Source organism: Nycticebus coucang, chromosome 18 (assembly GCF_027406575.1).
Source record: "Nycticebus coucang isolate mNycCou1 chromosome 18, mNycCou1.pri, whole genome shotgun sequence".
Classification (NCBI taxonomy): domain Eukaryota; kingdom Metazoa; phylum Chordata; class Mammalia; order Primates; family Lorisidae; genus Nycticebus; species Nycticebus coucang.
The window spans coordinates 25,978,591-25,993,172 of NC_069797.1; the positions used below are offsets into that span (position 1 = coordinate 25,978,591).

Sequence of the window (14,582 nt, forward strand, 5' to 3'; positions counted from 1 at the left end):
TACACAGGGTTGAAGAGGTCTCTTTCTATTAAGACTTCTCAAAGCTTTTTTCTTGCTAAATTCTCTTCCTCAAAGGGGCAAATTAAATTAGTTGCTGCAAAGCTAAGTGGCTATCATGCTTTAATTGTACATATCTCATGGACCTTTATTGCCCATAACTTTATGAAGACGGAACATTATTTAGCATGTTCAGATGACAAAAAACAGCAAAGGGCTCCCCTGGAGAGGCAGAAATACAAAGGATAATCCAAATTTATTTAACAGTTATTATCCTCATCATCAAGAACTGTTAAATCTTATGTGGCATTGCCTTCTAGGCAATTTTAATATATAGAACCCTTTCTCATGGAATACTTGACAGTCACTTTGTGGAAACCAGTTTGGGAGTGCAGTTCTAGGATAATTTCATTAAAGACATTTTATGTATATTACCACTTTCTGTATTTCTTTTCAATGATTGGTTTGTACATTTACTGATGACAGTCTGGCTAGGTGAAGCTGTAGCAATGAATGCAATGGTTACAGAATCTGTTCTCAAGAAACTTGCCATTTGAATGCAATCTAATGTTTTATTTTATAATTTAGGTAATGTGGTTTGGCTGGACGAAATGACTGCTACCCGAGCCCTTATCAATATGAGCTCTCTGCCTGCTCAGGATAAGATAAGAAGCAAGGATGCCAGTGAGGACAAGTCATCTGAGAAAAGTAAAAAGGGTAACTGACTACAAAGGAGGGAACTTTGTCCTGAAAGTCCTTTTCTTTATCCAGTCCTGGCTTGGCGCCTGTGGCTCAAGCGGCTAAGGCGCCAGCCACATACACCTGAGCTGGTGGGTTCGAATCCAGCCCGGGCCCGCCAAACAACAATGATGGCTGCAACAAAAAAATAGCCGGGCATTGTGGCGGGCGCCTGTAGTCCCAGCTACTTGGGAGGCGGAGGCAGGAGACTCTCTTGAGCCCAGGAGTTAGAGGTTGCTGTGAGCTGTGATGCCATGGCACTCTACCCAGGGCAACAGCTTGAGGCTCTGTCTCAAAAAAAATTTTTTTTTTCCTTTATCCAGTCCTGTTTCGGGTCTTTAGATTTCTGAGCAGAGCATTATATAGCATTTTATTTCCAGGTGTTTCTGAAATAAGCTATGATGCTTTGGAGCATCAGTAAATAGGAGAAAATACAGGTGTTCAAACTTATATGAGATGGTTCATCTTGTGTCTCATCATTATATGAGATGGTTCATGTTAAGGTTCATCTTGTTCCTCACATTCCATTTTAGACAAGCAGGAAGACAGTTCAGATGATGATGAGGCTGAAGAAGGAGAAGTTGAAGATGAGAACTCAAGTGATGTAGAGGTTAGTAATAGGGCAAAGATATATGTAAGGTTTTATTGTGAAAAATTGCTTACTGTCTTTTTTATTTAAGGCTTAAAGATATAGTAAGTTGTGTTCTTCCTCTGCCTTTTACCCTTAAACCGTCTTAGGGTACAGTGGGCTCTCAGTCTTTAAATTTTGTGGATGTGACATTTCATGTTGAGATCTTGGAATAGTACTCACACTTCTGCATAAAAGTAAATGGTTTTATTGAGAAGTTCTGTAAGGTGTTATCTAATCACTAAAAATGAAGAAAAAGCAAGTAATAGCACATTTCCTAATGGATTTTATATGATTGGTAGAAATAGTATCTCATATTCATTTAAAAAATATTTATTAAGTACCTATTATATACCAAATTCTAGGTGCTAGGGAATATCATCGAGCAAAAAAAAGTCCTGGCCCTCTTGGAGTCTGTATTCTACTGAGGAAGACAGAAAATACACACATACACAGAGATATGATGTCAGGAGATGATGAGTGTTATGAAGAAGGAGGGTACAGGGGTGTCTAACCTTGCATGCAGAGTATTTGAGGACTTTAGCTTATCTGTGGTGTCATATATCTTGAAAAGAATGCATGGGCCTTTTCTTTTTCTCATCAGCTTTCCTTTAGTGTTTGTGTATTTAATGTGTTGCCCAAGATAACTCTTCATTCTTTTAATATGTGGCAGAAAAGAATAAAGGTTGGACACCCCTGGTAGAGACTATGCTTAGGCAAGGTGATTGAAGGAGATCTTTGGCTTAGAAATTCTACAGAGAAACTAGGGCTATAATGCTGATAAGTATTAATGTCAGAATGCTTTCTTTTTAACTTTTATTTATTTCACTTTTTGTTCTGTTTTGTTTTTTGTACCCTCTCCCCAGAATGCTTTCTTAATAGTAACTTTACTACTGAAGAAATATGAAAAAGGCTTTAATTTTTATATTTAAAATATTCTTTTTTCTTAAGTTGGACACGTTATCTCAGGTAGAAGAGGAATCTTTGTTAAGAAATGATCTTCGTCCAGCTAACAAACTTGCTAAAGGAAATAGGTTATTCATGAGATTTGCTACAAAAGGTAAATTTGATACTTGGTATTGATTTTTATTTTTTGTCAAAATGATTTCTTTTTTGAGTGATAACCTTCTTTTTTGAATAGAAGTTAGATCAAGTAATCTCAAAGTTATGCTTTTGAAATATTGGCTTGCTACTTGAGTTAGAATTTCTGACCTTGAAAGTGAATACTATGTGTTTCTGGCTAAAGTAAATTATTTTCTGTTAAACCTGGTTTGCCTCATGTGCTTTCATTTGATCTATGAAAACTTTTTTTTTTTTTTTTTTTGAGACAGAATCTCACTCTGCTGCCCAGGCTAGAGTGCCATGGCATCAACCTAACTCATAGCAACCTCAAAGTCCTGGGCTCAGCTGATCTTCCTGCCTCAGCCGCTTGAGTAGGGACATTAGGGGACAATAGGTACCTGCCACAACAACTGGTTAATTTTTCTATTTCTTTTTCTTTTTCTTTTTTTTAAGTACAGATGAGGTCTTGGTCTTGCTTAGGCTGATCTCAAAACTCCTGAGCTTAAGCAATCCTGCTTTGGTCTCCCAGTGTGCTAGTATTATAGACTTGAACCACCATGCCTAACCTGTGGAAACATTTTTAATCATACTTTTTGATTTATTATAACAATATCCTCCTGGAGATTGCTAATGTACCATACAGTTCTAATTCCCTCCTCATAAGACTTTTTACACACATTGACTTTTGGTGGGCATTTCAAAATATCTATGTGTGAAGGCCAGTCGCAGTGGCTCACACCTGTGATCCTAGCACTCTGGGAGGCTGAGAAGGGCCGATTACCTGAGCTCACAAGTTCGAGACCAGCCTAAGCTAGAGCAAGACCCCCCTCTCTAAAAATAGCCAGGCATTGTGGCAGGCACCTATAATCTCAGCTACTGGGGAGGCTGAGGCAAGAGATCACTTGAGCCCAAGAATCTGAGGTTGCTGTGAGCTATGATAATCACAGCACTCTACAGGGGTGACAAAGTGAGACTTTGTCCCAAAATACATAAATAAATAAAAATATGTGTGTTTATGTGTATGTACACATAGTAGTTTATTTATTTATTTTGAGACAGAGTTTCACTCTGTTGACCTGAGTAGAATACTAGAATACTGTGGCATCATAACTCACAACAATCTCAAACTCTTGGGCTCAAGCAGTCCTCTTGCCTCAGCCTCCTGTATAGCACATAGTAGTCTTTTGAATCATTTTAAAGCTGGAAATAAAAACTTTTCACCCCCTGGCTCAGCGCCCATAGCACAGTGGTTATGGTGCCAGCCACATACACCGAAGGTGGCAGGTTCAAACCTGGTCCAGGCCAACTAAACAACTGCAACAAAAAAATAGCTAGGCGTTGTGGCAGGTGCTTGTAGTCCTACTACTTGGGAGGCTAAGCAAGAGAATCACTTAAGAGTTCGAGGTTGCTTTGAGCTGTAATGCCACAGCACTCTACTGAGGGCGAAATAGTGAGACTGTCTCAAAAAACAAAAAAAACTTTTCACCCCTAAATACTTCAATATGTGTTTCTGGAATAAGGACATTGTCTTACACATAGCAGAGTTATCAAAATTGGGAAATTTAACATTAGTACAGTACTATTAATCCATCGTGCATATTCAGATTTTGTCAGTTCCAGTAACGTACTTATATTGGTTTGGACTTGTGGATTCTTATTCCATGGGTTGTCATCTATTAGTATTATTTTGATTCACAAATTTTCTTTGATTTGGCCAGTAGAGTCCCCTCAAACTATATGTTGACATGCCCTATGATTCTTTAAGCACTTTCTTACTCTATGGCACAACAGAACATTTTTTTTTTTTTTTTTTTTTTGAGACAGCGTCTTGCTTTGTTGTCCTCAGTAGAGTGCTGTGGCATCATAGCTCACAGCAACCTTGAACTCTTGGGCTCAAGCGATTCTGTTGCCTCAGCCTCCCGAGTAGCTGGGACTACAGACATCCGCCACAACGCCTGGCTATTTTTTAGAGATGGGGTCACGCTCTTGCTCAAGCTGGGCTTGAACCCGTGAGCTTAGGCAATCCACCTGCTTTGGCCTCCCAGAGTGCTAGGATTGCAGGTGTGAGCCACCACACTGGGCAGAACATCCTACTTTTCAGTATTCTTTTTGTACTTTACTTGCTCCAGAAGTGGATCTAGAATCAGCCATTTCTCCAAGGAGCTGGGAGGCATGGTTTTTAGTGGGGGTGGGGGTGAACTTACTGTTTGTATTGTCATTTTTACCCGTAGCTCTGGATATATTTATAGTGACGTTTATTCTTTGCAGTCAGAGTGCCCAAGGAACTGTTGAACGTCTTTATGTCACCACTTTTTTTTTTTTTTTTTGTAGAGATAGAGTCTCACTTTATCGCCCTGGGTAGAGTGCCATGGCATCACACAGCTCACAGCAACCTCCAACTCCTGGGCTTAAGCGATTCTCTTGACTCAGCCTCCCGAGTAGCTGGGACTACAGGCGCCCGCCACAACGCCTGGCTATTTTCTGGTTGCAGTTCAGCTGGGGCCGGGTTTGGACCTGCCACCCTTGGTATATGGGGCCGGCGCCCTACCGACTGAGCCACAGGCACTGCCCTATGTCACCACTTTTGACAATAACTGGTGATCACTCACCACCTTTCTTTTCTTTTGACAGGCATTTTAACTTAAGTGTGATCTTTACCACATTTACTCATTTGAGTGGCTATTTACTCAAATAAATGTTCTAGAGGTATAATATTGTGCCATTTTCTTTAAGCCATTTTGAGGAACACCAGAATAAGCTGGAAAAAGCAATTTACTATGGTGTTACCTAGTCTCTTTCTTTGTTTCCTCCCCTCCCCTCCCATCTCCTGTCCCCTGTCCTCTTTCCTCTTTTCTCCCCTCCTCTGCCTTTCCCTCCCATCACCAGATTTCACTCTGTTGCAGGCAAGAGTGCAGTGGGACAGTTATAACTCAATGTAGCCTCTAACTCTTGGGCTCAAGGCATCCTCCCATCTCATCCTCCCTAGTAGCTAGGACTATAGGCACTTGCCACTACATGCAGCTCATTTCTAGTTTTTTGTAGAGATAGAGTCTTGCTCTGTTGCCCAGGTTGGTCTCCAACTCCTAGCCTCAAGCAGTCCTCCTACCTCAGCTTCCCAAAATGCTGGGATTATAGGCATGAGGCACTGTGCCTGACCATAATCTGTTTCTTTTACCCTAATTTCTATGTTGTTGGAGTGTTGTCAGTCAGAAATGAGTACCATCTTTTGTTCAGGGGGCAGCAAAAAATGCTACCTTTCCAAGAAAGCCTTTTTGATTCCTGAGTACCTGTAAGGACTAAAGCTCTCTTAGGCCTCTTGGAAGAACCTTATATCTTGCATTGTTGTATATTTTTAAATTTTTCTCTGTTGAGTCAGGCAGCTTCTAAACAGTAAGTTAACCTTATTCATCTCTGTATTTTACTCTAATCCTCTCCACACTGCATTGCCTTAGTAGGTACTCAAAGAGTGAATATTTATAGTAGATCTTTCCTTTTTGTTGGCAGATTGTGCCAATCTGATCTCAGCTATAGAAAACATTCTTTTTTTTTTTCTTAAATCATTTCAACATTGTTGAATGATTTCTTAAATCATTCACACCCCCGAGAAATCCTAGGTAACTGTTGTAATTACTTTTTAGATGACAAAAAGGAACTTGGAGCAGCTAGAAGAAGTCAGTATTATATGAAATATGGGAATCCAAATTATGGAGGCATGAAAGGAATTCTTAGCAATTCATGGTGAGTCCCAAACCTTAAAATATAATAGCTGACTAGTTCTTAAGCTTTTCTTAATCCTTCAGTTGGTATTCTGTAATGGAATGTCTAAACCTCATGTGTTCTAGAAGGGACACAGAGGGAAGAATTCAAGATTGATGTGGAAATGCCAAGTTTCACTTTCATTTAAAATATCTCTGTTTTAGCACTTAATGTTGAGTCAGTGTGTAGTTGGAATAAATTAGTACTTTTCAGGGTCCTTCCTATTAGTTTTTGATTATGTGCTTATTTTGGTAATGTTTCAGGAAGCGAAGATATCATTCCCGTCGAATTCAGCGGGATGTGATCAAGAAGAGAGCCCTGATTGGGGATGATGTTGGCTTGACGTCATATAAACACCGACATTCCGGTAGTTGCCTGCTCAGCTCTTGGGTAGACACATGTTTGGCTCCCGAAATCATATTTTTATTCTTAATACAGTCTTTTAAGGTTCCAAACTTTATCATCCTCTCTTCCTTGCCCTCACCCTCTGCCAACATATAGGAAAGTAAGTCATGTCACAATTAATTTTGTATTGCCCATACAAAGAGGTCAAATGATTCTATAAAAACTATTTAGTAAAAAAGATCAAATGTGACATAGGGAAATTTAAAATAGATTTTTTCTTAGAAACCTAATTCTTCTGCTATTAATATCAACAGCTACATAAAAAGTTTTTGAAATTATTTTATTAGATAAACTGATTTTATTGTTCCTTTTCTGATAATGAAAATAGGCTGTTATCGAGTACTTTATATTTATTGGCTATGTACATGAATGACTCAGAAAAGTGGGATGTTATGACTTGGGTTTCTTTTGGGGACCTTTTTTGTGCTTATTGTGAAAGAATCGTTTTCATCATGTTTTATAAAGATTTGTTTTTATTTTGAGCTTAATCAATGGAATATTCTTTTTTTTTTTTTTTATTAAATCATAGCTGTGTACATTAATGTGATCATGGGGCACCATACACTGGTTTTATAGAGCGTTTGACACATTTTCATCACACTGGTTAAAAAAGCCTTCCTGGCATCTTCTTAGTTATTGCGTTAAGACATTTACATTCTACATTTACTAAGTTTCACATGTACCCTTGTAAGATGCACCACAGGTGTAATCCCACCAATCTCAATGGAATATTCTACGTGCTTTATAGAACTAGCCAAGTCAGCATACAGAATAATATGCACACATTTATTATAATGGGGAAAAGAAGAGATGAAGTCAACACATTTTTATTTAGTGTGTATATATGATATACAAAATTATACTTTTGAGATGTGTATATCAATTCTATATTTATCTTTCTGTTATATAGTTACACTTTTCCAATTCAGCTACTTTAAGATTTTCATCATATACCGTTCATATCCTATTAAAGCAGTGGTTCTCAACATTCCTAGTGCCGTGACCCTTTAATGCAGTTCCTGTGGGTCGTGATCCACAAGTTGAGAACCGCTGTATTAAAGGAATTAAAAAGAAAATTGCCCCTAATTCTGATATGACAATTGATTTCATCTTGATTTTTTTTGGTTTGTCTATTTTCTTTCTTTTTTTTTTTTTTGGAGACAGAGTCTCACTTTGTTCCCCTTGATAGATTGCTGTGGCATCAACAGCTCACAGCAACCTCCAGCTCTTGGGCTTAGGTGATTCTCTTGCCTCAGCCACCCAAGTAGCTGGGACTACAGGCGCTTGCCATAACACCCGGCTATTTTTCGTTGCAGTTTGTCCGGGGCTGGGTTTGAACCCGCCATCCTCCGTACATGGGGCCAGCCCCTACTTACTGAGCCAGAGGTGCCACCCCTGTTTGTCTGTTTTCATAATAAATAGAAATTATTCTTGTGAACATATATACTTTATATTCTGTTTCCATTTATCATTAGTATTTATCTATGAACTTTAAAGTAACCATTGATTTTTATTATTTTTCATGGTTATGTTCTATAAAGCTATAGTTCCTAACCCCTGGTTTGTGGCCTATGAAGAACTGGGCTGCACAGAATCACTGCCTGAGCTCTGCCTCCTATGTCATCTTCCCTACCCCCTACCTGGCCATTTGTAGAAAAATTGTCTTCCATAAAACCAGTGTCTGGTGCCAAAAAGGTTCCAGTCCATAGCCTGTTAGGAATCAGGTTGTGCAGTCGGAAGTGAGTGGTGGTGAGTGAGGGAAGCTTTATCTGTATTTACAGCCGTTTCCCATCCTTCCAATTACTGCCTACTGCCTGAGCTCTGCAGCCTCTCCTATACCCCCCACCCCTTGGAAAAATTATCTTACATTAAAACTGGTCCCTGGCACCAAAAAGGTTGGGGACTTTTGTATAAAGTCACTTTGAACATTGATTTAGAAAACGAACCATATGAAGCCTCTGGTCCTATCATTTTTGTAGTTGATCGCTAATATAACCTTGTTTTACATGTGTTTCTTTTAAAGACACCTTATTTATGTATATTGTTAATTTATTAACTTCGAACTTTGGGCCAGTAGCTCTATTATAACTCATGCTTGAACAAAGCTTATCTAACGTGTAGTAGCTCCATAAGGCATATCATAGCCTTGATGTATTTATGAACACTAGGTAGCATTTTAGCACTAGGCTTGAGAGCCGTTTAAAACCATGTAATCACCAACAAAAATGTGGAAAATGTGGCTTTTGATAGACTGTGAAAAAGGGTATTTACAGTGTGAGGTGAAACAAGAAAGCAGAGTGTTGCTTTGTTTGATCTTAGCTGGGAACATACATGTCTGGTGATTGACTTTTTTTTTTGCTGCTCTGTGCATGTCCGCAAACATCCATGAAAGGGCTGCAAGTATTAATCTTGGAGTTATAAATAGAATTGCCGAATTTGCAAGTACAAAATCTGTGAATGAGGATCAGCTACATTTTAAATGACTATATAATATTTTATGAGGCTGCTACATCATCCTTTATTCTCCTGTGGTCAGAATAGTATACAGTTTGGCACTTTTATAGATAATGCTCCAGTAAAATCTCAGGGATGGGAAGCCCGTCTTTTAAAAAGATCACCAATATAGAGTAGAAAATTAAAGTTTAGCACTTTCCCTAATGTTTTCTGGTTAAATTTCTTCAGGACTAGTGAATGTTCCTGAAGAACCCATTGAAGAGGAAGAAGAAGAAGAGGAGGAGGAGGAGGAAGACCAGGACATGGATGCAGATGACAGAGTGGTGGTGGAGTACCATGAGGAACTGCCAGCTCTCAAGCAGTCCCGGGAGCGAAGTGCATCTCGGCGGTCCAGTACCAGCGGCTCAGACTCAGATGAAATGGACTATGATCTAGAACTGAAAATGATTTCCACTCCTTCACCAAAGAAAAGCATGAAAATGACTATGTATGCTGACGAAGTGGAATCTCAGTTGAAAAGTATTAGGTAAAAAAAATTTTTTTAGATCAGTACTAGCTTTTAATATGATTAAATACCAACCAATCCACTCGCCTCAGCTTCCTGGAGTGCTAGGATTACAGGTGTGAGCCACTGTGCCCAACAATTATACTGTCATTTATGAGGCATTTATTCTTTATTATTTATGTATACCTAAAAAAAAATTGAGTACTTGTGTTTTGTGTTCCCTGTTTTAGAGCAAGATTATGAAGAGAGAGTCTTTATATAAATCAGAATCCAACTGGATTAGAAGTAAAATACATAGGGTGGCGCCTGTGGCTCAGCGGGTAGGGCGCCGGTCCCATATGCCGGAGGTGGCGGGTTCAAACCCAGCCCCGGCCAAATTAAAAAAAAAAAAAAAAAAAAAAAAAAAAAAAATGATTAAATAAAATAAAAAAAAAAGAAGTAAAATACATAGAGTAATCTATATACAGCTGTGCTGTAAGAACCTAGGTGGTTTTTAACTTATATTTTGAGTATGAAAGCAATTTAGCTCATCTCACAGGAAACAAAACAGATGCTAAATCATGAAGGCCCTGTGTATTTTTTACATGCCTCTTAATTTTTCTTTCCTTTGATTTCTTACCTACTGTGCTTGAGTCTCGAACAGGTAACCACTTGAGAGAATATTGGCAGTAGATGGGCTAGGGAAGAAGTGTCAGCAAATATGAAAAAGCAAATCTAGCCATAACTATATAGAAAGGCTACCTAAACTGTTTAACCATTTGCCTATAGATATATCCACCAATCACAGAAACAGAACTAGTTAGTTCCCTGAAACCTCTGTTTAGTTAGCTTCTGGCCCTTGTAATTCATCTGCTCAGATGCCCCAGCATGGTTGGCTAAGGAGGGGGCAATAGAGTAGGGGCTGCAGGCTACAGGGCAAGAGCACCTGAGGTCCAGGGATAGTAGGGGTCTGGGTCAGGTACTGTGTCATCTGATGGACCTGCCAACCCAGGGAGTCACCTTCTAATTTTATAATCACTTTTACCTATTCTAAGCATCCAATTTTACCTTTGTACAAGCAGCGATTCTTGTTAAAAAAGCAGTAGACAATATAAAAGTGAGAAATCACCTATATTTCCATTCTTTCCTATAATAACAACTGTTAACAATCGAATAACCTTTCAGGTATTTTTATGCATGTATATGTAACACATGGATGAATATATCTTCATATATATAAATGAGTATAAGAATGAAGTTATGCTATTTATATTGTTTTGCATTATACATTTTTCATTTGACATACATAGTATTGTAGACATTGTTATTTTTTTAACTGTATGTTACCCATTGTTTGGAAATATCAGGATTTACTTAAGCAATCCCTTTTTGATGGACATTTAGGTTTTTATTTCCTTATTATTACACTAAATTCCTCAATGTCCAGTTATTATACAAAACAATATACATGTTTTAAAATGTGGTGAGTGTTGCTACATTTCTTTTCAAAAAAATTTTAATCACTCACATTACCACTTGTTACCTACATTTTCACTATCATTAGCTGTAATCATTCTTTCTAATTTCTGCTGGTTTCATGGACCAGAGAAACAATAAAAGGTTATTTTAATATGCATGTCTTCAATTACTAGTGGGGATGAGCAGGTTCCATGAGGGCAGATAGTATATCCACAATTTCAAGGGTTAAAAATCTAGGAATGCTCTCTCTAAGGCAGTGGTTCTCAACCTTCCTAAGGCTGCAACCCTTTAATACAGTCTGAGGGTCACAACCCACAGGTTGAGAACCACTGATGATCTAAGGTGTTCTTGGTGATGTATTTGGGAGAAAGAAAAAAGACCACTCAAGCTGCTTTTGTTTGCATGGTCTTGTTCACATCCTTATTTTTAGTTTTTGGAAAACTTCTGTTTGAGAATGCCACGAGAATAATGCTGATAGCCAGCATGGTAGTAGACCTCTTTGAAAGAGAAGTTTGCCTTAACTTTAAAGAAAGGGATTATAGACCCTACTATGTCTTAATGACAGCCCAATTTTAGCATGGATGAGCAGAGAGCCTCCAGCTCTTTGTAGACCTCTGCTTAATGTTTGTCCCAGGAGGGGGGAACTTGTAATTACATGCTGTGTGATAGCACACACATACCATATGTAGAAACCACTTTGGAAAACTCTCTGTACACAGGTTGATCATGGTTTTTGTAAGCAGATGATTATCAGTGTGTGGTATTTGTAAGTCAGTGTGGACCATATTAGATTCAGTTTCTTAAATGGTTTACCTCAAAGTATGAAATTATTGCTTTGGGTCTTGTCTCACAGTTGTATTTTGTTAACTGTACGCCCTACCTTTTTTTTTTAAAAGGAATTCCATGAGGGCAGATAATATACCCTCAAGCAATATCAAAAACCGAATTGGTAACAAAGTACCACCTGAGAAATTTGCAGATGTCCGACATCTATTAGATGAAAAACGTCAGCACTCTCGTCCACGGCCTCCAGTCAGCAATACTAAGTCAGGTATTCTTCTTCATTTGTGTTTCTGGCCTTCATTCTGAGCTCCAGAAAGCAAATTGGGGTAGAGATATGTTATTGGGTAACAAATTGTCATTTATGAGCCAATTTAGTTGTCCTGATTTCATCTAAATTTGGGACTAGGCATTAGAATTTCAAGACATGAAAAATAATCAGACTTTCACAAAACTGGCTTTCAATCTGTCCCTTGTTATCTGTAGGGGATTGGTTTCAGGAACTCCTATAGATACCAAAATCTTTAGATACCAGAATCCACAGATGCTTAAGTCTCTTATATAAAATGGCATCACATTTGTATATAACCTGCACACATCCTGTCACACACTTCAAATCACCTCTGGATGACCGTAATAACTAATGTAAATAGTTCTGTATGTTTTTAATCGTTTTTTTTTTTTTTTTTTTTTTTTTTTCAAATACAGTAGAACCTCTGTAAGTTGACCACCTAAAGGACTATAACAAACTGGTTAACCTACAGAGGTGGTCAACATAGGGAGTGAGCCCTATAGTACTGATACGTACATGTGGTGCATGTCTGGTCTGTGAAAATTACTTCAACTTAAGGAGGTAGTCCGTCTTGGGAGGTGATCAACTATGGAAGTTCTATTGTACATTCAGTTGTGGTTGGTTGACTCCATGAATGTGGAATGCACACATAAGGAGGGCCAACTGTATTTTACTCTGTATGTCATTGGTATCCTTCATACACAAGAATAGTAGAAATTAAGTTGAGTGGTTGTATAAATGGTTAAGTTTGAACTAGATTATTTTTATGTGCAGACACTCATTTCACAGATATTTGGCTATGCCTGCTAGTTGCTGGGAATATTGTCAGTCTTTGGAGGGGATACAAAACCATCGTAGACCTACTAGGGGAATTGTGGAAGGCCTTTTAGAGAAAGTAGCCTTACAGCTAGGCCTTGGAGAGGAAATAAAATCTCAGCTGGGGATTGGTGCCCATAGCTTGGTGAGTAGGGCACCAGCCACATGCACCAGAGCTGGCGGGTTTGAACCTGGCCCTGGCCTGCAACAAAAAATAGCCAGAGCCGGGCGTTGTGGCGGGCGCCTGTAGTCCCAGCTACTTGGGAGGCTGAGGCAAGAGAATCACTTAAGCCCAAGAGTTTAAGGTTGCTGTGAGCTGTGATTCTACAACCCTCTGCCCAGGGCAACATAGTGAGACTCTGTCTCAAAAAAAAAAAAAAATAATAATAATTATCAGTTGGCAAACCTAATTTTTTAGGTGGGAGGTAATTTGATCTTGTATCTATTTTAGAAAAATAAATTGGGAGGGGTTTGGGGTAGGGTAGAGAGTTAAGTAACGAGGACCTGTGCTAGGTCAGAGGCAGTGGAGACAGAACAGGATGAAAACAGGAATCCTGTAGGAGAAGCCTGAGTTAGTGCTGCGGATTAGGGAGGAAAGGGAAAGAAGTCAAGAAACTCAGGCCCAAGTGACCAGAGAGATGAGGCGCTGTTCTGTGAGAAAAGCTAATGCGAGATGGGCAAAGCCCATGGCAAGGCGCAAGGCCTTGCTAAAGAATGTGTATGTATTACTGTAGTTAGGGGGTACTCAAAAGAGGACGGATTTCCGAGGAGGATTAGAGAAAAACAAATTTGGTTTGGGATATCTTACCTTGATCCTTTGCTTTTTGCCAATCTCATTATATTTACTAGTTTGATGTAATAAGTGTACTGAGAACTACTTATCTGTTTCGAGGTTGTGACTTCTGCTCTCATGGAGCTTGCAGTATTATTTGTGAGCTGAAATTTTGTAAATTATTTAGTCTGCTAGGTTCTGTCCCAAAAAAGTTGTTTCTGCTTCAGAAATTTCTTTCTGAAACAAAGATTTTTTCCCCCTGATATGTCCTGTGTCCGACTAATATGGTAGAAGCCTGCCTATGTCAGGCCCTGCACCCTGACTCGGGGAGAATTGGTGCTAGATTCTTTTCACAGTCTTAGCACAGAGAATAGAGCACACACATTTGGTCACAGCAGTACTTCTTTTCATTTTCCAGATATACGCCAGCGATTAGGGAAAAGACCGTATTCTCCAGAAAAGGCTTTTAGTAGCAATCCAGTTGTTCGAAGAGAGCCCTCTTCTGATGTACATAGTAGGCTAGGTATTCCCAGACAAGATATTAAAGGCCTCTACTCTGATACTCGGGAGAAGAAATCAGGTTGGTAATACTTAAAACTGATGGGAATTGGGTAAGAGCAGAGGATAGGGTATAGCATAGAATACTTTCTTAGAAGGGGGTAACAATAAATGCCAAATATAAATGGTTTTTCCTCTTCCCGTATGATTATTGTCATCATCAGCATCTTCCTCATCAACATATTGCTAATATTAAGGAAAGTTTAGAAAATGGAAGAAAAACAACATACTCTAGCCAGGCATTGTGGCGGGTACCTGTAGTCCCAGCAACTTGGGAGCCTGAGGCAAGAGAATAGCCTAAGCCCAAGAGCTGGAGGTTGCTGTGAGCTGTGACGCCATGGCACTCTACCGAGGGCGACAA

General features: G+C 39.0%; 1 protein-coding gene across 6 annotated transcripts in view; it reads left to right on the forward strand.

Moving 5' to 3' along the window:
- Positions 1-14,582, forward strand: part of NCBP3 (nuclear cap binding subunit 3) — a 60,608-nt gene that overhangs the window by 22,652 nt on the left and 23,374 nt on the right. For 4 of the 6 annotated variants that reach the window (XR_008375683.1, XR_008375684.1, XR_008375682.1 and 1 more), the window contains exons 5-12: positions 586-714; positions 1,269-1,345; positions 2,315-2,423; positions 6,064-6,163; positions 6,445-6,548; positions 9,269-9,566; positions 11,900-12,054; positions 14,082-14,243. Coding sequence is in view for 3 of the 6 variants with exons in the window: in XM_053570686.1 (XP_053426661.1) it covers positions 586-714; positions 1,269-1,345; positions 2,315-2,423; positions 6,064-6,163; positions 6,445-6,548; positions 9,269-9,566; positions 11,900-12,054; positions 14,082-14,243 (1,134 nt within the window). In the remaining 3 variants the exon portion in view is untranslated. The remainder of the gene's footprint in view (positions 1-585; positions 715-1,268; positions 1,346-2,314; positions 2,424-6,063; positions 6,164-6,444; positions 6,549-9,268; positions 9,567-11,899; positions 12,055-14,081; positions 14,244-14,582) is intronic. The other 2 variants (XM_053570687.1, XM_053570690.1) reach the window with 2 other exon arrangements.